The sequence below is a fragment of the Acanthochromis polyacanthus genome, chromosome 9, assembly GCF_021347895.1.
Source record: "Acanthochromis polyacanthus isolate Apoly-LR-REF ecotype Palm Island chromosome 9, KAUST_Apoly_ChrSc, whole genome shotgun sequence".
Classification (NCBI taxonomy): domain Eukaryota; kingdom Metazoa; phylum Chordata; class Actinopteri; family Pomacentridae; genus Acanthochromis; species Acanthochromis polyacanthus.
Window position 1 is genome coordinate 7,645,757 of NC_067121.1, and position 21,719 is coordinate 7,667,475.

Here is a 21,719-nt window from a genome sequence, read left to right on the forward strand (position 1 = left end):
TCTTGCCAATTATTACATTTACCGTACAATTTGCATGGTAATGGGCGGGAGTGTCACTCACTTCCCCACACATTCGGCTCACGTTCGGCTCCCGTCAACGCCTCCGCCATCCTTCTGTAATTCTCATTAAGTCAAGGAAGAGTTCGTGTGCAACCTCTCACCTCCGTCTGCAGCAAACTTCCTTCTGCAAATACAAGAAAAACGAGTATATAGGGACGCTAACAAGCTTATGCTACTTAGGCTAATTCAGTGGAATATAATGAAGCAGGGATTCATTATTTTGCCTGATTTGAAATATGACAATCACAAGTTTAGTCCTGATAGAAAATGAGTTTTTCAAAGCATCCTTGAGGAAGTTATTCAGCCACCCTCTCAAATCTACTTTTTTTCTTTTTAACATGAAGACATCAGATGAGAATAAAGGAGTTTTTCCAAACCAGCGTGTTCAAATTAAAAAATAGTTCAGAAAATTCAACGTTTAATAGCAAGTATTTTCCAATTAAAAATAGAACATGGTGTGTGGCATTCAGTCACAAAAGCCTCAGTGAAGTAAAGAATGGTAATAATGCACCAAAATAATCAATAAAATGCAATCATTTTCCATAGTTGAAATTAACTTCGACGTTACATGAATTGTTAGAGATGTTGTTTTTTTTACTCTTTAATGTTTGATTTACATGCATTACATGTAAAAACAATGAAATGACTTAAATAACATCAAACACACATATTTGCAAGGACACTTTAACTAGTTGAATAAAAAACTAGAAAAGCACTCGGAGAGCGCAGACCTCCGCCAGGCCATCTGTCTGTCTGTTAACAGCATAACTCAAAAAGTTATGGACAGATTTTCACCAAATTTTTTACAGAATGCCTGGAAGAGCAAAAGTAACAATCGATTAGATTTTGGAGGTGATCCGGATCACCGTCTGGATCCAGGATTTTTTAAAAGTCTGTCCATAGCTTTATGAGTTATGCTGTTAACAGACAAACAGACAGACAGACAAACAAACTCCGATGATTACATAACCTCCTGGAGGAGGTAATAATTGTGAAACTATGATAAATTTATGAAGATAGATATAATTTTCATTTCTAAAATTGCAATTTTGTGGTTATTTACAATTACAGATTTTTAAGTCTCATTAATTCTCTAAACATAGATTTCATCATTTAAATGTTCATAAAATGTAATATTTCATTGCATTTTCTAAAAAAAATGAGATAATTAGTTGTAGAATTTAACCAAATTTCACTTGAATAAGCTGAAGCATCTTAAAATAAAACACATTTGTCTTGGTGTCTGTGTGGGATGAACTTTGGAAAATTTTCAGAAAAGTTTGATTATTTTCCATTATTTTGGTGGATTAAAATCAGTTTCTTACTATATTTTTTCCTTCTTTTTTCATGCTACTGAGGCTTTTAAATATGTAACTGAAAAATATTTGCTACTAAATGCTGAGTTTTCTGAGCAATTTTTTGGAGAAATTTTCAAACTTTTATCTCATCAAAGCCAGAGGTCAGTTTCATTAATGCAACATGTTCACTGTAGAAGTTTTTCATCAACGTTCAGATATTCTTTTTGTTTATTTATGTGTTTGTATTCATCAGGCTAATATTAAATGAGTAAATTTCATATAAAAGAAGTAGGGCTGCAGCTAACGAAGCTTCAAGTAATCGACTGAGCACGATGCGTCCTCAAAAGCGGAAGTGAGCGCGCAATGCAACAGAGATCACCATCCGACCGGAGCGCGGAACACGGACGGACATCGGCGCTGCATTGTGCATGTATTATGTATGCACGATACAGCGCGGACATCCGCGATCTATGTCAGCGTTTACTATACAGCTGTATCTAAACGCCGACATCGGCGCTGCATCGTGCATACATAATACATGCACCGACGTCTCAGTTCCGCTTTTGAGGACGTATCGTGCTCTGACGATTACTCGAGGCTTCGTTAGCTGCAGCCCTAAAAAGAAGAAAAGAATGCAGCCTTCGCTCCCAGGTTTTCCTGTTTAATATTATTTCTGTAAGCATACATTTCAAAGTTTAAACGTTCAGAAAACTCAACGTTTCATTGCATTTTCTAAAAAGTTAAGGTGACTTATAGAATTTATCTTAATTTCTATTAAGTATTAACTTTGAGGTTCATTTCTTTTACAGTTTTGACTCACTTAAATAAACTGAAGCATCTGACAATAAAACACGTTTGTCTTTGTGTGTCTTTGGAAAATGTTTAACTAAAATCTCTTTTCTGTGCGATTTTTTGACGTCTAACTCGTCAGAAGCCAGTTTTCAAACTAATAACATCAACTTTCTTCTTGATTTAGTTTTGCATCTAAAGGTGAAATCAATCAAAATGAACTTCTTTTGAGTCGACATAGACTCTAGTTGTGCAAAAAGGAGGTTAACTTCATGACTTTAAATCATCTCTTCTCGTTTTCTCTCCCCACAGATGGATCATGATCCCAGGAACCCGGCCTACATCGCCACTCAGGGTCCGCTGCCCTCCACCGTGGCTGATTTCTGGCAGGTAAAAACACACACACACTCATCAAACCAAAATCGATACGTTCTCCTCTCTTAAACGAGAGTTAGCCGATTTTTATTAGTGCAGCGAGTCACACGGGAGACCGGCTTGTTCTGTGGCCGTCGTTCTTAATCTGTCGTCCGCCACAGCGGCCTACAGCGGGACTCGTTGTTAATGCAGGCAGCTTTCCCCACCGTCCCCAATGTTGGATCTGGTTTGAATCTGAGACCGGCAAATCGATAAGTTTGTGTGTCGCTCGTTCTTGGTGCTGGAAGGAAAAGGTCTCCTTGTCAAACGAGTTCAGTCTGTGCTGCATTCAGGGTCACGACGGTCAGCGTTTAGAAGGAGCAGAAAGAACAAGAAAGCTCAGGTTGCTGTGGAGCTGCTGTTGAAATGTAAAACACTAAATAAATCCTTTAAGTCCTCACATATGGGACAGTTTTTGTTTTGTCTAACTGAATAAAAAAAAAAAAACTCCTCAGAGCCCTGATAACCAAAGAATCCAAGTTTTGTCTTTGCCATAGATTAAAGTCGTATTAAAAATGTTTTCCAATTATAACTCAGTCATCTGACATGTTCTGTTGTCTTCTGTGCCCTGATCATTCGTTACAAAATCCTCCACAGATGGTGGCGTCCAAAATTGACGCCTTCAAGTGGAGCAAAATACAAATTGTGTACTAGAGTTCGATTTTTTTGCTCAATCTTGTTTACTTTCCGCTGGATTTCTGATCATTATCACACAGCTTTGTTGTTGATTTTGTGTTTTCTCCTCTCCAAGATAGAAACCGTGTTATTTTACTTTGTGAAAAGACATATAACTGTCATAAAAGTTATATTCAACCCCCTTCTCAGCACTAGAACACCAATCCTACCATCTGGCATGGTGGTGGTAGTATCATGCGGTACTAGTACTTTGCCCCAAAAAGGAATTTTTTTATCAAAAACCTGTGGACTCTGATGAAGAAAGCAAGTCTGAGGTAGAAAACCAGCAAATTTAGTTGAACTTTATTTCCAACCACCGTATTTGCGTGTTGTATCAGTTCTTTCTTTAATTTTGATTTCTTTTACCCTCCATACTGCCTTTCTTCCTCTTTATTTCCACTATTTTGCCACCATTTCTCTCTCCTCTTGCTGCCTTGTTTCTGTACTCCGTCTCCGGTTTAACTTTTAGAAATTAGAAGTATATTTTACTGTATTTGTTGCAGCAATAGACCTCCAGAAGACCAATATAAACAGACCTTAGCATTGTCCATATGCTAAGTGACCGTTACAGTTACAAGGCATCTCTAAATACATATACAGTGAATTTTTCTACTCAGATTTACCGCTTGGAGTTCAGCAATAGAAAAAAACCCATATAGTCCACAATACAAGACCTTAAAAAAGCAAACTGACTTTCTAATTAGAGCTGTAGAGGAAGCCCCAGGATGATTAAACGTGTCTCTTAAGGTCGATATCCGCTGTGTCGTTTTACAAAGATTTCTTAAAAACTTGGTACCAGTGCTACCGCTCATCATGGATTCCTGTCAGGTTCATTAAGTGTTTTCTCTTTGCTGAGGCTTTATCCTGCCTTCTTGTTGTGTTGTGGCCCAGTAACCAGCTTTACTGTGTTTAATCAGGCTGCTTAATCAGGAGCTGGCCACGGTTAGTACAGCACATACATAGAAGAACTTCGACATCCTCAGGAAACTAGTGTTTGTAACTCCAGAAAAGAGCATGGTGTGCAGTTAAGGATGTAAATACGGGTTTAAATACACTTTGCAGAAACTTGTCCTCCTCTCATCCTGTCAGTTGCTGAAAATTAACACCATTCTTCAAAAAAAAAAGTGCACCGTCACATTTCTAGATGTGCAGCAGTAGGAGCTGCATTAATTCAAAACCCAATGCAATTAGCGCCGGTTAAACCCCCGTTAAGTTGTGGCGGCGCTGACAGAACGGCACGTGCGGCCATCTTGATTATCCGATGATGATGTGGGAGCGGTTTTTGTTTTATGGCTTCCATTAACGGCCGACTGTTACCTCTGATCAGAGTGGAATGGATCTCCTGAGCGAGCCCACCCTCCGGCTGTGAGAATATGACTGCCAGCAGGAAAAATACGACCGGGCGGCGGGTCTCGCTGTGGAAATGACCCAGCTGGGGGAGGGAACCGCCTCGACAGCAGCCGCAATTACTTTCAAGATGCTTGACTTCCTCGTAGTTTCTTCCTAAAGTTTGAAACCGTCAGCATCTTGTGTCCTGGAGTGTTCAAATCGAGATTGTTTTTCCCTCCCAACGCCAAAAACCAGACACATGCTCCCTTCCAAAATGATAGCTCGCTCCAAATTTCAGCTAATTATGGACCAATATCCAAGTGAGTGGGAGCATGAGGACACATGTCAGCGTTCCTGTTGGCAGTTTTTGGGAGGTGTTGGATCACGCTGGCAAATCAGGCTCCGCACCACTTCAAGAATATGACTCCTACTCTTCAGAAACAGCCGAGTGCCTGACATGTAAATCGAGTTTGGGAGTTTTTAAAGAACATTCAGGAACAAGGATCATCTGTACTTTTGAGAAACTGTGAAAACCTTGCATGGGTAACTCCATGAGGCCTTCAGAAAGGAAGGAGTCGTTTACCTTCCTGTGTGTTGTGTTTGCAGATGGTTTGGGAGAACGGCTGCGTGGTCATTGTCATGCTGACGCCTCTGGTGGAGAACGGGGTGAAGCAGTGCTACCATTACTGGCCTGATGAAGGATCCAACCTGTACCACATCTACGAGGTAACATGACCCAGCAGAAGTGACTGTTAAGGGATTTGAGCTGCAGCAGCTTTTATTAATGTGAAGTTCTAGGGTAAAAATAAAATATAAATACTTTGCTCTTCTTGTTTTTTTTTTTTTAAAGAGCTACATGGGATTTCAGGGAGTCAGGTTAGTTTGCATTAAATGGATTGAATCAGCAGCTTATACGTACTGTACACTAGAAAACAAATGTTTTAAAAAAAATTGAAAATCCGACAAGAGTCCCAGAAAAAATCAGACCAAAAATTTTGCGATAGTGTAACGTTCAAGAACTGTAAATAAATGGTGAAAATGATGACAAATATCTGCAAAATATACTTTTAAGCTTATTTAAACACAGTAAATTGGTGTAATTTACATTTGTGCAACGTAAAAGAACAAATTCATTATTTGTAAAGCATACTGACTTTGGATGTGGACATTATTTGTAGTTTTGACATGTTTTTTTTTTTACCATATAAATGATTATTTTTTAACCTAGTAATTAGTTTTACTAATTGCTGTCTGCAATTTAAGAAAACAGGGAAAATCTATAAATTATAAATAATGATTGTTGAAAATGTTATAAAAACATTTTTACAGTGTAATAATAAATCTTCAGTGTTGCAGACAGAAATACATTGATTGCATTAACAGCACTTTGACAAATAAATGTTCCTAAAGGTGAAAATATGAGATTATTTGTCTCAAGAAAATATCTGTTGCTTAAAAAGCATCCAGTATTGAGTTGTGTCTCAATCTTGGAAACTGTAAAGTTGTGTCTCTAGCTGAGTTTTTATACAATAATAAAGCAAATCTGCAGCAAAAAAATAAGGGAAAAACCAGATTAGCCTTGTTGCCATTAGCTGCTATGGATCAAAAAATCTCCACTGTGATACTCCTGGATGTAATAAAGTAGAAGAAGAAACCAGAAACAAAATCGATTGTTTGCCAACCGCTAAAAAACCTTCATCCGAGAAAAATGGAGAGATGTCTTTAGAAACTGGTATAGTTGGGAATGTTGAAATTATTCCTGGATGTTAGCTTGAATTTCCCATGTTTTATGCTGATTGGACATTAAAAAAAAAGCCTTGTTGATCGGTGATGTAGGTTAAGTGCTGGCTCCAGCTAGCATTAAACTTTTGTGCAAAATTGGGGAAGTTTTCTGCAAATTTTGCAGTTTCCATGTACCTTTTCCAATGCAATACATCCAAATGCAGGTAAAAACTACTCTCCAAGTTTGGGTTTTAATGTAACAATGCACTAAGTTGAATTCAGAGTCATTTTTTCTCACAATTTTGTGGCTTTAATAAGCCGAAATGCGGCTGCCATTAACATTTCATGATCATAATAAATACTTGTTCATTTGTTGCGTCTTTGCAGGTGAACCTGGTGTCCGAACACATCTGGTGCGACGACTTCCTGGTTCGCAGCTTCTACCTGAAGAATATGCAGACCAACGAGACTCGCACTGTCACTCAGTTCCACTTCCTGACTTGGCTCAACCAGAACGTGCCGGAGACCAGCCGGACGCTGCTCGACTTCCGCAGGTAGGGAGCTGCTTCAAAACTAAGCTTCTTTCGTTAAATCCCTGAGGCGTTAAATGTGTCCGAGGGTCCTGATATGATCCCTCACTGGCTTCCCACCACGAGTACTACCATTCATATTCACATAAAGCTGAAGTCTCAACCGCCTATTTAACTACATTGTAGGAAAATGACTGGGAGCTCACGCCACCACACAGTTGTTTTGTTTTTGAACATATGTTTCCGTCTCTGTAATATAGACTAATTAGCATTTTGCTTAAGGAACTCATTTGAAGTGCTTAAGCTTGCTTTAAATGTTGACAGAGGAGACGTTGAGATTTTCGTACAGGAACTTTTGTGAGTCGTCTTGAAAGAGGCCTTTGGAGAAAAACGCACTTTGATAACAGGAATCATTTCCATAGCCGAGCAGCAGAACGCCACAGTCCATTTCTTCCTTTGTCTTTGGCTGAACAAAGGCAGCCTGCATTTGTAGAAGTCAGCTTGTATATATACACATAAGAAAAAAGAAAACCCTAAGTACTGTGCATATATTGGAGCTGAACTTACACTTTTCTCTTCCTGCTATCAGTGTTCTCTCGAGAAACTTTCACAAGAAAATACAAATAGCAGGAATCCGACAAATCCAAAATGAAAGGACGTGTTTCAGCTTCTTGTTGTTCCACTGAAGTTCTTTGCTGACTCTAATCTGCATGAAGCATCTTTTACTAACCAGAAATCTGACTCACCATTCGTTCTGTGATTAACGGTGTGACGTTCGGAAACCAAACAGTCTTTAACGTGGGTTTGTCTGGTTCTTTCAAGAGGTTTCTGTAAGGAAAACTGAGAAGTGTAATAGAAGAACAAAAGTCAGTAAAGTGGACACCAGAATTGTGCAGTTCAAGTCCTAAAATGCACCACAATCATCTAAATCTTCAAGGGTGCAACTTGTTATGCTTTTCTTACCTTACTGCCTTTAAAGACTGACCAGGTTGCATAAAATCCAGTCAGTCATGGGCAGTGTGGACTTTTTTCACATATAAATCATAACAGAAGAGATGTAGGCTAATAGAAGGTCCTGGAGCTGCCTTCATGCCCTGTTTTAACCATATAGACGATGATAATATTTAACAACCTCAAACCTCTCACATCTACAGGAGTTTGGACGGTGATAAATGGAGAAATATATCCATATATCCTCAAACATCCTGGGTATTTTCCAGTCTTTACCTGAAAGTCTCACTGATCTTTCGTTCTGTGATGAATGGTGTGGCGTTCAGGAACCAAAAAGCGTTAAATATGGGTTTGGCAGGTTCTAAATATGTCCTTTGGTTGATTTGGTTTCAAACAGAAAAAAGTAAAGAGTTGCCCTCGTGCCCTATTCTAACAACAAAGACGATGATAAAACATAATATCCTCAAGCCTCTCACTTCTCCAGTAAAGTTTTGGCTCATAATCCAGAGACACAAGAAGAAAAAATACCGATATATCCTAAAACATCCTGGGCATTTTCCAGTCTTCAACTTAAGTCTCACTGATCTTTTGTTCTGTGTTGAAATAATGTGATACTCAGGAAACAAACAGCCTCAAAAATGGGTTCAGCAGGTTCTAAATGTGTCCTTTGGTTCTTGTGTTTTCATCTCTAATCTGGCAAGAAGTTCATGAAAGTTGTTGGAAACCAAAAAGCGTAATAGAAAACCAAAAGACAATAAAGTGGACACCTTTAATGGGTGAATTTTCCAGCAGCTTTCTCAGTTACTGCATTTAAAAGGCGTCCAGGTTGCATATAATCCAGTAAGTCATGTGTAGTGTGGACATAGCTCATCTATTTCTATTTTCAACCAAAAAATAAGGAGAAGGCAGCTAATAGAAGGTCTGTCTGATGCCCTCATGCCCCAAAGATGATGATAAACCATAATAACCTTAAACCTCTCACATTTCCAGGAGATTACATCCGTGACCCGAAGACGCAGAGAGAACAATATCTGTATGTCCTCACATCCTGGACATTTTCCATTTGATAATTGAAAGTTTCACTGATCTTTCATTCTGTTCAGGAACCAAACAGCCTTAACATGGGTTCAGCAGGTTCTAAATTTGTCCTTTGGTTTTGTGATTTCATCTCTAATCAGACAAGAAGTTCATGGAAATTGTTGGAAACCACAAAGTATAATAGAAGAGCATAAGACAGTAAAGTGGACACCTTTGAGGTTGGAAATTTCCAGCAACTTTTTAAGTTACTGCATTTAAAAAGGGTCTATAAAATCCAGTAAATCATGTGTGGGTGGTGTGGACAAAGCTCAATTTTTTTCTATTTCAAACAAAAAATAAAGAGAAGGAGGCTAATAGAAGGTCTTTGAGTTGCCCTCATGCCCCAAAGACGATGATAAACCGTAATAACCTCAAACCTCTCCAGGAGACCCAGAGACGCAGGGAGAAAAATATCTATATATCCTCAAACATCCCGGGCATTTTCCAGTCGATAACGGCGTAATTCAGGACGCATTGAGGGAACTCAGCTGGAGTGATCCTTTATCTTCGGCGCCTTTATAACGACTCCCCTCCTTCTCCCCTTCGACCTCTTTTAAACTGATATACTGTATTGCCTATTAGGTGGCAGCCGCCGCGGCCCCTTTCCTCTGATTCACTGTGGATTTTCTTGAGCGATAGACCCCAACTCAGTTTTTATATATAGACCCGGTGTCGCCGTGCTGCTGGCGCACATCAATTAGGTGGGATATCAAGAGTGAGAGTTTGTGGTCACGGCTATTATAAAAGGGTCTGGTGGGCGTCACCACCCACCATCAGTTAGGAAATATTGCCTTTACTCACAGGGCGGCGGGGTCAGAACACAATGAAGGAAGCGCAGAGGGAGATATTTTTCACTTTTATTACCACGGATATGGTGCTTTGACAATAACAGCCTGCCCTCCTTTTTTTTTTCCTTTTTTTGGGGTGGGTGTGTTTCCTTTTTTTCTTCCACCTCAATGGTTCGAGGATGCCGGCTGAAATATCTCTCCATCTTTTCTGCTCGAGCCGGCATGTTATTAACTCACACCGGACTGACTGACCCGAGGCTTTGCTTACAAATCCTCCCCCCTCCTCACCCCTCTGTTTTACCAGCTAACTAGCGGTTGCCAGTGTCATTTTTGTGATGTTGCAGCTAGTAATATAAGCCCAGTTGCATAGTCACAAAAGTGATCATTGGAGACTGTGACTCTACAACCAAAGGGCCTCATGGGCTCCCCCTTCCCTCCCCTCTTACCCCTCTACTTCCCCGTCTTCTCCTCCCCTTCTTTTATCCTGCCTCCTCTTCCTCTCGCTGTGCTCGGTGACCTGAGATGACCTCTCGCCTTTTTGCTTGCTCATAGTTTGCTTGACTTCCTCCGATCTCCCCTCCTCTCTCGTCATGCCTCCCTTCCTCTCCCGGTGGCTTTTGTCTTCCTCTTTCCCACCTTCTTCCTTTCTTTTCTGTCTCTCATGACGATCTCTGACGAGTGGTCTGAGAGCACGTCTAAGAAAAGATGAGTTACTTTCTCCATAAATCACAATGCAGGCAATAAGCTGTGCTGATGCTCATTAATTATATCTAATACTCTTGAATTTGACAGCTTTAGTACCTCTCTATGTTGCAAATAAACATAATTCGAACATATTCCCCTCCGTTTTTATCCTTGTTCTCCATACATATGCTGTAGATGAACAGATTTCCATAATGTAGATTCCGTTCTTTGGCCACATATCGCGTCTGCATAATGCCTTCAGTGTGCTGCATTTCCCAAGGTAAACAGATGTCAGGCAGATTTATGATCCATAATCAAATCACTGTTTTCTCCATGTTCAGCAGCAGAAACAGGAATAAATGGAAACGATACTGTGTGGCCGGTTTCACAAAAGCAACTCGAGCAGATGGTCGCTCTTGCAACTGATAGATTACGCTCTGCTTTGTTTGAATTAGTAAAAACAGAAATCAAAATGAAAGCGTGGAAAAACGATGCTTGGACTTAATAGGAAACAATGCTTTTGAGAGTGTATGAGGCTATTTGCAGAAATCCATGAAGCTACACGTATGGATAACTAGACGAAAAAGTAGGCATCGACTACTCGACTGTGGGTTTTTCAAGGTCATGGTTTCATGGTTTTGTTACCATCTCCCATGAATTTATTTAGAAAGTCTTGTTCCATCATTCTGACAATCGACGTTTGCGATATTAAAACAAATTTTGTGCCGGAACTAGTTGGTGAGCTGGAGGACAAATATTTCAACATGCGGTGCTATACGAAGAAGACAGCTTTGTTTACATTGTTGTCTGCCACATTGGATTGTGCTACATTTGCTTTCTTTTGTTTGTATTGTTTGGTTTTTTTAACTTTTTTGCCCTTCATTATGGCTCCCAAGTGTAAGTCCGACTCTTCTGAAGGCAGGAAAGCCATCTCCATGAAAGTGAAATTAGATATAATAAAACGCTTGGAAAAGGGCAAAACACAGACGAACATCGGCCGGATGCTTGGCCGAAGTAGCACGACTGTCTGGACGATCATCGGTGATGAAAAGCATATAAATGAACATGTGAAAGTATCTGCTCCTATGAATCCAGCTGTGATTACAAAGCAGCATAGTGGTCTCATTACTGAGATGGAAAGATTGTTAGTGCTTTGGCTGTTCCAACTTATGGCAAAAATCACATTACATAGCGCCGTACAAACAGAATTCCATCATAAGTCCCTGATGTACACTAACATTTAAAAATCTGGGGCTAGAAATGTCCTTAATGTCCTAAGAAAAGCATTTTTTTTCCAAATGAAAATAACATTAAATGAATCAGAAATACAGTGTAGACATTATTAATGTGGTAAATGACTATTGTAGCTGGAAATTTTTAATGGAATATCTCCATAGGGGTACAGAGGAACATTTCCAGCAACTATCACTCTGTGTTGTAATGCTACATTGTGTTAGCTAATGGTGTTGTAGGCTAACTGATGATTAGAAAACCCTTGTGGAATTATGTTAGCACATGAATAAAAGTGTGAATTGTCATGGAAAACATGGCATTGCTTGGGGGACCCCAAACTTTTGAACGGTAGTGTACATTAAATGTAATGTTTTAACAGCATGTGGAGGGAGAGGAAACGACATTCATAACTGGGCTTCTTTGTTCTTAAGAGTGACTATAATGAATATGTAAAATTGAAATCGGTGTGATTAAGTTTGTATCTTTTCTATTTCTTACGATTTTTTACTTTATTGTTGGTATTTTTACATAACAAACAAACAAACAAACAAACAGCATATAGACAGAAAAATAGCCATCACGGTCTAATACAATAAAAAGCCAAGGTTCTAAATGTCCGAAATCGTCAGTATAAAACGTTGATCCTTCAGGTCTTTCTTGAGTTTTTGTCTTCCATATTTATGGGTTAAAGCTCGTTTGGCATCTGCTTCTTCCAAAAACAATGGAAAAAATGAACAATCAATGAACAGTTCAACTACAATAAGAACTGTGATCACCTGATATTTAAATCAAATTTCCAGTTTTCCCAACACCTTTCACATTTTTGGCCTGCATGTCTCAGAGCAAAGATCAGTCATAATGTGTATTTTCTGAATTATTTCTATTCATCCTGTGACTTTTGGGATGTCTTTACCCAGCCATTTGTTATTTTATTATTGCTTTTTTACCCCCTTTTGGTAGCATTTGTAGTAAATATTGATCACGTTTTGTCAGTGAAGAAGGCAAATTTAAAAACTAATTCCAGGTGTATTATTGATCTAATCTCTGATAAAATGCATTCCCAAAATATGTGAAAATGGCCTTAATATTTCACAGTTATGTCGTTTTTTATGGCACACTAAGATCCAGATCTTAAAGCTTTATTAATTCTTAATTATAAATATACCTATACCACCAATATTTAAAAAATACTACTAATAAATGAATGCAGGTATTAAATAAATGTCAGTGATGACATTTTCTAACTCCACATCTCACAAGTGTTGCCCTCGTTGCTCGGCGTGTCTTTTTCTAAAACAAACTAGGAATGCTAATCCTGTTTTCACACCTAAATATAAGAATCCTTTGTGAACACATCCGGAGACTCTCATCTCGTCTCTCATCGCTCTCTGTCTGCCTCTCCATCTCCCTCCCTCTCCATCTTTCTCCTCCCGTCGAGTCTCTCTTACGGGGTGTTTCCTTTGAATCTCACACCCCTCCATACTGGTGATCCTCTGCCGGCTGTTTCCATGGTAACATCACTTTAGATTGTCTGCAGTGAGCTCTGACTTTTCAATTTTGGTGGGGCGGAGGATGGAAATGTGTTTTTTTCTTTTATATATATATAAATATACATGGAAAGCGTGTTGTGTTGGGCCCAGTGAGATGCAACACTACAGCCTCTTTTACGTCTTATTCTAACAGAAGAAGCTTCTAAATGCTCAGTCTGATTCAGAGATTCTACTTATGATACACAAGAATGAGACACGTATGATGTTTTTGACAGAGTAAGTGAACAAAAGGACAAAATCCTCTTTTATTTCTTTTCAAATTTAAACTAAACTCCAGAGAAATATGTTAAGTTTTATTTTTAAAAGTCATAAATTTCACTCAGAACATGAATGACCACAGAAAGCTGCAGTACAAAGGAGGGGGAAAAAACGAAGCATCAACGCTGCAGGTTTGAGGCTTCTTTCCTTCACTGACTGATGTATAATGGATCACACACACACACACACACAGCCTTTACATAATGTGTTCCAGCTGAATATTGTTATTTAGAGTTATCTCCATGAAATAGAATCAGAGATGAACTCCAGCTGGGATCCGACTCAGCCTCTTGCTCAGAGCGAGTGAAGTTCTTTTTTTCTTTTTTTTACCACAGTGTTTTTTGTTTTAAAGAATTTGGGTTTCAACACACAGTTCAGATGTTTTTTTAAGCAGCGGCAAACATCGATGCAAACACATCTCCTAAGTGGCAGAATCTTTCCTTCTTGGAATGAAATTTTTGGTGGAATTTGTGTTTTAGTCACATAGCCTTGTTGATTTATGAATAATATGAGCATTGCTAAGAAAGTAACTACTCTTTCTTTCATGTTTGAGTGTTTTTTGGAGTAAATCCGTTGACCTTTTAACTCTTGGTCTTATTAAACTCCCTTCTTCTAACTATAACAAATGTGGGATGAACCAATCTCTAAACAGAGCTTTTACAGCCACGTGGACATTTAGTTTTTTCTTGAGTAATTATTAGCTTGTGGTTATCAAATTGTAAAGTTAGACATTGGACATCTAAAGTCAGACATCTAAAGTTAGACATGGTAATGGAACAAAGAGTAAACTAAGGCTGAAAAAGACACAAAACAAGCATGCAAAGCTCACAGCTGTGCAGACTGAATGTGAAGTCTGTCTGAGGGAACTTTCTTTTTTTTTTTCCAACTAAAAATTACAATTGAGAATATTGCGATACACAAAAAAACATGATGTGTTTAGAAATTTAAGTACTAATATCCTCGTAAAAACACACATACATGAGAAATATATCATGAATAATGTTAAAAGAAGAAGAAAACACAGTAAAATCTTAATTAAATAGACAGTACAGACGTGTAGATGTTAGTATGCTACTTTTCTAGTCTGCAAGAGTCCACTTTACGGACTCCTTCCATAAATATGTGTTCTCCTCATGCACACTTGGTCCATGGAGGCGTCCACATGGATAACTACCTTAACTAGCTAGCTACTGCTGTGCAAAATCATTTTAAAAGAGCATTTATTTCTCTAGTTTTCTACAGATTCTGTGGTAATATTGTTCTATTTTGGCTACGATAATCATGCAGTGACAATATGATATTGTGTCAGCCTGTACGTTTACAACCACATGTACATTTTAGTCTTATTGAAGGAATCATATACTAATAATTACAAAATTGTGCATTACAGACACAGTAAGTAGTTTGGGACAAATGTTGAACTTAAAGCTTTGATGCTGATGCAAAGATCATAAGTTGTGCAGTTATAACCAAAATAAATGGAGGGACCATTTTAGGGTTTTTTTTTCTATAAAAATTTGAATTAGGGGTGTCATGACAGACCAGGATTGACAAACCATGACATAAAACAAGGAAATCTTGACATCACGCATAAATAGTAACCATCTGTTTAAGGCCCCAGCTTGGTGATATTGCACCTTAATATTGGTTTTGAAAAAAAAGCCAAAACATGTAATAAAAAGAAGATGAAGAAATAGTAAAGTCATGTGCTTTGAGTATTTCTTCCCATACATGCACAGAACATCAAATCTACCTCCATCATCCATACAAAAAGCTCTTCATGCACATTTTTTTCTCAACTTTTGTAAAATTTTCTTGAGTCCTTTTGTCCTCAGTAATCATCCAGTGAAGACTTTGCACTGCAGCAGCCCTAATTTGAATGTGCTGTTGTTTGTGCTTATTATTTTTGTGACTGTTATCTGAATGTTAACACTGACTTCTTCTTTGTGTCTCGCTTCTTTTCCAGGAAAGTTAACAAGTGCTACCGGGGACGCTCGTGTCCTATCATAGTCCACTGCAGGCAAGTATCCTGAAACCTGAAGCGGTCTGTGATTCTGTTTTTTGCTCTTTTCTGTAAAGGGTTCTAGCTCACATTCAGGGCTGTAAAATGCAGTTTATTTGGTCCTTAAATCTGTTGCATGACTCTGACAAACACATGAGACCTTTAGGAGCTGCCGTTAGACTGTTAAATAGTCTGAAGCTGGTCTGGTTTCAGCTGCCACGTCACTCGTCAGGATGACAAACACTTTTAAATGAGAGATTAGCCAGAAAGTTGTGATTTAATTTGACAAACTGTCCGCGGAGGAGGATAACTTTTAATTGGAGGTAGCTGGCGGTGTGTCGGTCAGAGCCGGCGGCTGCGAGGGAGAGACGGGTAAATACCAGTAGGCAGGGATGCAGCTGTTGTGTGTGTAATCACATCTGCATACCCCCACCACCTGAGGAAACAACCAAGACCAGCGAGACATAATTAAATCGGTATTTAGCAGGAAAATCTGCCACAGTTTGTCTGTTTTATGTAGAAACATCCCCATAGATTGGATTTAAAAAAATAAACCCTTCCAGAACAGATAGCCCTTATGTCTGTGTGCTCACTGCTGCACTAAGTGATCTATTATTTAATATGCTGTAATGGCTCTTCCACTGTGATGAAACTGTACACGTCTCAGCTAAACTGCCAGTCTACACCAGAGGATTAAACCTGGAGCAGCAGCTGTGTCATCGTGAATTTACACAGTTACTGTTATGACTGTAAATGTAAATAAGAGATACTAAAACCTTCAACTGCTTTGGTTTAGAGCACTTTTCTGGATGTTTTCTGTCGGCATACACTCTGTCAAGACACCTAACAGACTCCAATATTGAGTTTTGGGTGTTGGACACCTTGTTTTCTTGGATACAGGTCACGCTTTTGAGTGGAAATCAAACAATCTGTTTCATTATCCTCCCAAAACATCAAACTACAGGCTCCATAGAGGCGATAAATCATGAAATCAGAAGCTTAAATCACTGTGACCATTGTGCCGATGCTACATGTGTAGAGTCAATGAATAAAACTACCAGCAGCAGCAGAAATAAGAAGTCGTGCAGTCGATTAAAGTTTTTGAATCACAATTCAATCCAAGTATGAACACTAACTGGAAGCAAAAATGGCAACCAAACTGCAGCAGGGACAAGGATTCACAGCATTACAAACTAATAAGCTAACGAGCACCGAATTTACAGTCTGGTTCTGGAACATTAACAAATCTGTCGAGCATCAAACCTCCCCAGAGGTCTGTTCGGTGTTCTTGGGCCATATAGGTTGCAGTTTGTATGGAAAAGAAAGTACTGAAAGCAGGTGACAGAGGCTGGTACAGCTGAGCAAAGAGGTGAAAGCATGTCAGTCACAGCTTAAAGCAAGCTAAACTTTGTCACTGGGTATTTAAGGGAGTTTGTTCAAGGTTGTGATGCTTTCAATTTTAAGTCTTGCAGCTTGTTTGGAAGCATATAAAACCTGAGTGGGCAGGAGGAGATGAAACATGTGGCCTTTTCCTGGAGAAAGTATGTCTGGCCAGCATCAACTTACCTCAAATGTACACTTAATGTATAAAAGTGTTGCAGTAAATGTGTGAAAATGCACCGTGTGACTAGAGGCCAAAAGTCTTTACCTCCGTAAGAAGAATAACCCTCAAGTCAGAAAGTGACTTGAATGTATCTTCACTGGGAATCCAAATTAAAGGTCAGATGTGAGAGATATGAAATGTTCGGTCCTTTAAATCCACACCGACTTCTAGAAGAAACTTACAGGACAGAAAGACGCCTCGTGTCGACTCGGCAGAAAGAAACTGTATTCACTGTTTTCATTCTTTTACTTTACTAATCTGCTACCGAGCAGCCAGAGAGTTCATAGTGATACCAAGAAGTCCCATCAATCAGTACAGATATGACTGAAACGTTGAAGATATTAGTAGCAGAAGATTTGTGAAGTCAGAAGGAAAAATCTGAGAAAAAACACTAAACAGATAGTCATTGGAGTCAGTGTAGAGTAATGTGTTAACGCTGTCAGTTCTGAATGATGAACTGGCCCGTTGGTAGGTTGAAGTCGGGTCATTGCTCTTTACATTGCTCTTTTGAAACCAGATGTTAAGAACGTGATCAAATCTGACTAAGAACTCAAAGATGTGCCAATATGAATATAGCAACTTACCCAACTTTATCGTCTATTTTTCTCTAAATGGAATCAGAATTTACAAAATGAACACCATGCTGTCATGAAGGACCGTTAAACCCACCCACTGAGACCATAAACCCAACAGGAAAATGTTTACTGAGGTAGTAAATCAAGTTAGAAGTCATATAATTTTTTCATACACTTCTGTATAATCGAAGTGATTCACCCCCTGGTGGCCATTAAATAGAATAAACCGTATATAAAAGATTGTGGCTTTTGGGAAGGTTGCTCCTTTGAAATCAGACATAAAGAACAAGGAGCAGATCTAAGAACTCAAGGATGCGCCAATATAAATATAACAATCTACCTGACTTTATCGTCTATTTTCCTCTGAATGGAACCAAAATTTACAAAGTCAACGCAGTACTGTATTGGGTCAGACTTGAATTTACCCACTGAGACCATAAACCTAACAGGAAAATGTTTACCAGGTAGTAAATCAAGTTAGAAGTCGGGTCATTTTCTTACAGACTTCTATACAATTGAGTGGATTCCCCCCCTGCTGGCCATTAAACAGAATAAAGTCAATTCTGCATTGGCTTTCCTTTTAAAACCTGAAAGGCTACATCTGTGTTTTCTATACAGTCTAAGAGTGCAATGAGGCTCTGATGATGATGAGTTTGTTCATGCAGAGAAAACCTCCTTTAAATATACTTTACCTTCCTGTATTTCACTTAAAAGAGCCGTTCAAAGTCATTCACAAATGTCACATCACTAGTGTCCATCAATCAAGGTGCTCTGAGAGTAAATCCGTCATATTTAAATGCTTATTAAGACCTTTGAAGCTGTGTTTTTGTCGTCCGTTGTGCTTTTCTTTCTTATTGCAGTAATTCATGTCAGGCACCAGACCTCGAACAGATGTCGATGTTCTCACTTGTAGCCTCGATTTAGACAAATGCATCCCTAAACCCGACCAACCTGCAGGAATGAAAAGATTCAGACAGTCTTGTGACTTTCACTTAAAAGCCTCCCAATGATTTAGTCAAATCCAGCTGTGTGCCGCCATTTATCGGCTTCAACGTATGCAGAGCAAACAGAAGATGTAGAAATTCAATAATGGCACAGCAGCTTTCTCTCTCTTTTTTGTTTTTCTGCCCTCGCTGTCTCTTCCCATCTTCCTCCTCTCCTTCCTCGCCGCCTCTTTCCACGTCTATCATTTTAAAGAGAGGGAGAGGAGGCAGCAGACGTCTTGACATGTTTACTCGCAGCCCTCAGGCGTGTGCCGACGCACACGCATCGCACACACACCACATATCTTTGATCACCTTGTAATGATCCTGGCAAGGTGCAGCGATACGAGAGATCTATAATCACGCCGTAATAACCTGCATGACACACACAGACTGTCTAAGATCAGAGTGATAGTTGTATCTGTGGGGGAAGCGCTGCACACACCGCTACTGCTCAATTACGGGAGAAAATAACCAAGGTCCCGCTGAAAATGAAATATTCAGGAAGTGTGGACTCACGCCAGCACACACTCCAGTTTGTTGGATTACACAGCAGCCCATGAAATAGACTGGCAGGGTGCAGGCATCAATTTTCAACACTTGAAATACAAAAAATAAATAAATAAAATCAAAATCTAGGATCCCAAATATTCCCTCCACATACATTAATTCATTTCTCTGGCTTTTCTTAGAACGCGAATTTACATGTTTATATTTCGATGTCGTTTAATTCATGACGGGAGAAAAAAAGAAAAGCTTCAGTTCCATAATTACACACCTTTGAAGTTGTTTATCCCCTCGAAATAGCATTAGAAGGCTAGTAAACCTCGATGTGTTCAATCTGCCGCTCACCTGCTCAGCGCTGGAGTCACGTTACGTCCGTCTTCGCTGCAGGGAGGGAGAATAACAATCGCATGAATATGAAAAAAAATTAAAGCCGCGGGTGTCTGATTTCATAAGTTAACTGTGTAATTTTGCAGCAGCAGCTTTGGGACTCGCTAACGGTCCTGCCAGCGTTTTCTAAATGTCTGTTAACATTTCAGATTCAATCATTCTTTCTGGGTTGATTTGAATTTTCACCAGCAGACGCAGAGAGGACGTTTATTCCTCCATGTCTGGGTGGAAATGCAGAAATGACTGAATAAAGCTGCAGAGATCATCACGATGGAGCGTTTTTCTAACCAGAGCTGTCAAACATTGTTATTGAATTCAGTGCAGAATGTAAATACGACTGCTGCTGTTATTTAAGGCTTTAAATAAGTCATTGAATTTTCAAAAGTAAATAGAAGCTACTGTTTGACAGTTTATTAAGCAAAGTATATGGTGGCAGTAGAACACACAGTCTAATAGTTTACATGAATATTTTGCAAATAGCAACACAGAAAAACCTAATATGTCGACATGCAGTGCATCCTCTGCTTTGTTTTATTAAAAAGTGCATTTTATCAGAGCTTCAAAACTACAAAAACTAAAAACGACAGTTAGAATTCCAATTTTTCAACGGTCTTTGAACTGCTCATTTGTGACAACAGGTCATCAGAAAAAAAATGCTAAATTGTGACATTTTATAAAAATGTGTTTATTCCCTGTGTGCCATCTAAATATTCACTGAGAATAAATCACATTTTGTAAAAATAAAAATATATATATAATTTTTTGAGCAACCAGTGACTTCGATCGGAGCAAAAGTCACATGACGAAAAATCTGGGAATTTTTGAGTGAACTGGGCTGAACTGCAGGCAGTGTTTATAGAAAGGAGCTAGAAGGCAAGTATGAAAGGATGTTCAAAATGTGAGTTATTAACAGTATATAGAGTTATTGTTTCATTTAGCTGTATTGGTAACACCTGTGTACACTTTCACATGTTAGCTTCAGTTAATTCAGTTTTTCTACAATAAATAGCCAAAGAAATTCATCTTTCGTTTTGACTTTTCATGATTTATAGCACTTTTAATGTTTAAAACTCCACTGAAGACATGTTTGAGTTCTGTCTGGTTTTGGTTATGACTCAGCTGTTTCCATAGGGGTGCAGGTCTTTATGTTGGAGGGAAAAACGAGCAGAAAAATGTGAAGAGAAATGTGACGGGTGCTAAAAGAAAGGCCTCAAAGCTGTTCAGAGGGTTGAAGACATTTACTGATGACAGAAAAACTAATCTGAAAAGTGCATAATTGCTGATCAGAAACTAATTTAATTAATGCTCCCCTCTCTCTCTCTCTCTCTCTCTCTCTCTCTCTGTTTCCCATTCTGCGTCTTTGTCTCTCGCCCACCTGTGCAGCGACGGAGCTGGAAGAAGTGGAACCTACATCCTGGTCGACATGGTCCTCAACAAGATGGCTAAAGGTGAGTGTTTCCTTTCCTTCTTACCTCCTCCTCCATCCATCTCGCCATCCTTAATACCAGTATGAAGAGATGTCGCCATGGCAACAGGCTCCCCCTCGCCTCCGTGACGCTGCCGTCATATTATTACCACAATCATCAAAGTTGTGTTTGGTACAGTTGGGTGATTGCATTAAAAATAATGACATTTAATTAGATAATTACAGTGATGAGTAGGTACAAATAATGACATTTTCCATTAACACACTCAGCCACTGTTACTTGCTGCCTCTGAGCCAGAAAAAACGAACAGATTTTTAAAAAAATATTATGAGGGTTTTTTTTTTTTTTTCGGGCTTAATTACTGCGAGTGAATATCTGTTTCATTATCTCAGTTGATGCTCTGCTGCTTTGGCGCCACACCGCAGCTTGTTTTTTTTGGTTTTGTTGCCAACAAAACACAGCTTAAAAAACAGAGTTACTGTGACTTGAAATGATACAAAAATGAAAAGGAAACAAGTTGCGAAAAGTGAGAAACTGGACAGCGGAGTGTTTCCAACTACCGAATGCTGCGAGTTGACCTAAAATGACCACGAATGCTTCCTCTGGAGCGTCATCGGGACTTTTAAGCACATTGTAAGTGCCTGATAATTACTATAATTATAGTATGATACAATAAACACAGTGTTGTAATTGTGCAGAGTGTTTCACAACGCTGCCAGCTTGTGACAGGCTCTTAAGTGTCATTTTCTGGAGTTCTGTCTGATTATATTCATTTATTTACCAATTTTGTATATTTTGATATGTTTTTAAGGAACTTTGTTACTTTATACTGCTTCGATTTAAGCCTCTAATCAGTGTTTCTTCAGAAAAACCTGCC

The 21,719-nt window shown here is 39.0% G+C and overlaps 1 protein-coding gene across 2 annotated transcripts in view; it reads left to right on the forward strand.

The window, feature by feature from the left end:
• The window catches only part of LOC110963949 (receptor-type tyrosine-protein phosphatase N2-like), a 280,181-nt gene that overhangs the window by 237,093 nt on the left and 21,369 nt on the right, over window positions 1-21,719 (forward strand). For both annotated transcript variants that reach the window (XM_051953002.1, XM_051953003.1), the window contains 5 exons: window positions 2,460-2,537; window positions 5,172-5,291; window positions 6,675-6,841; window positions 15,325-15,378; window positions 20,799-20,863. In XM_051953002.1, coding sequence (XP_051808962.1) covers window positions 2,460-2,537; window positions 5,172-5,291; window positions 6,675-6,841; window positions 15,325-15,378; window positions 20,799-20,863 — 484 coding nt within the window. The remainder of the gene's footprint in view (window positions 1-2,459; window positions 2,538-5,171; window positions 5,292-6,674; window positions 6,842-15,324; window positions 15,379-20,798; window positions 20,864-21,719) is intronic.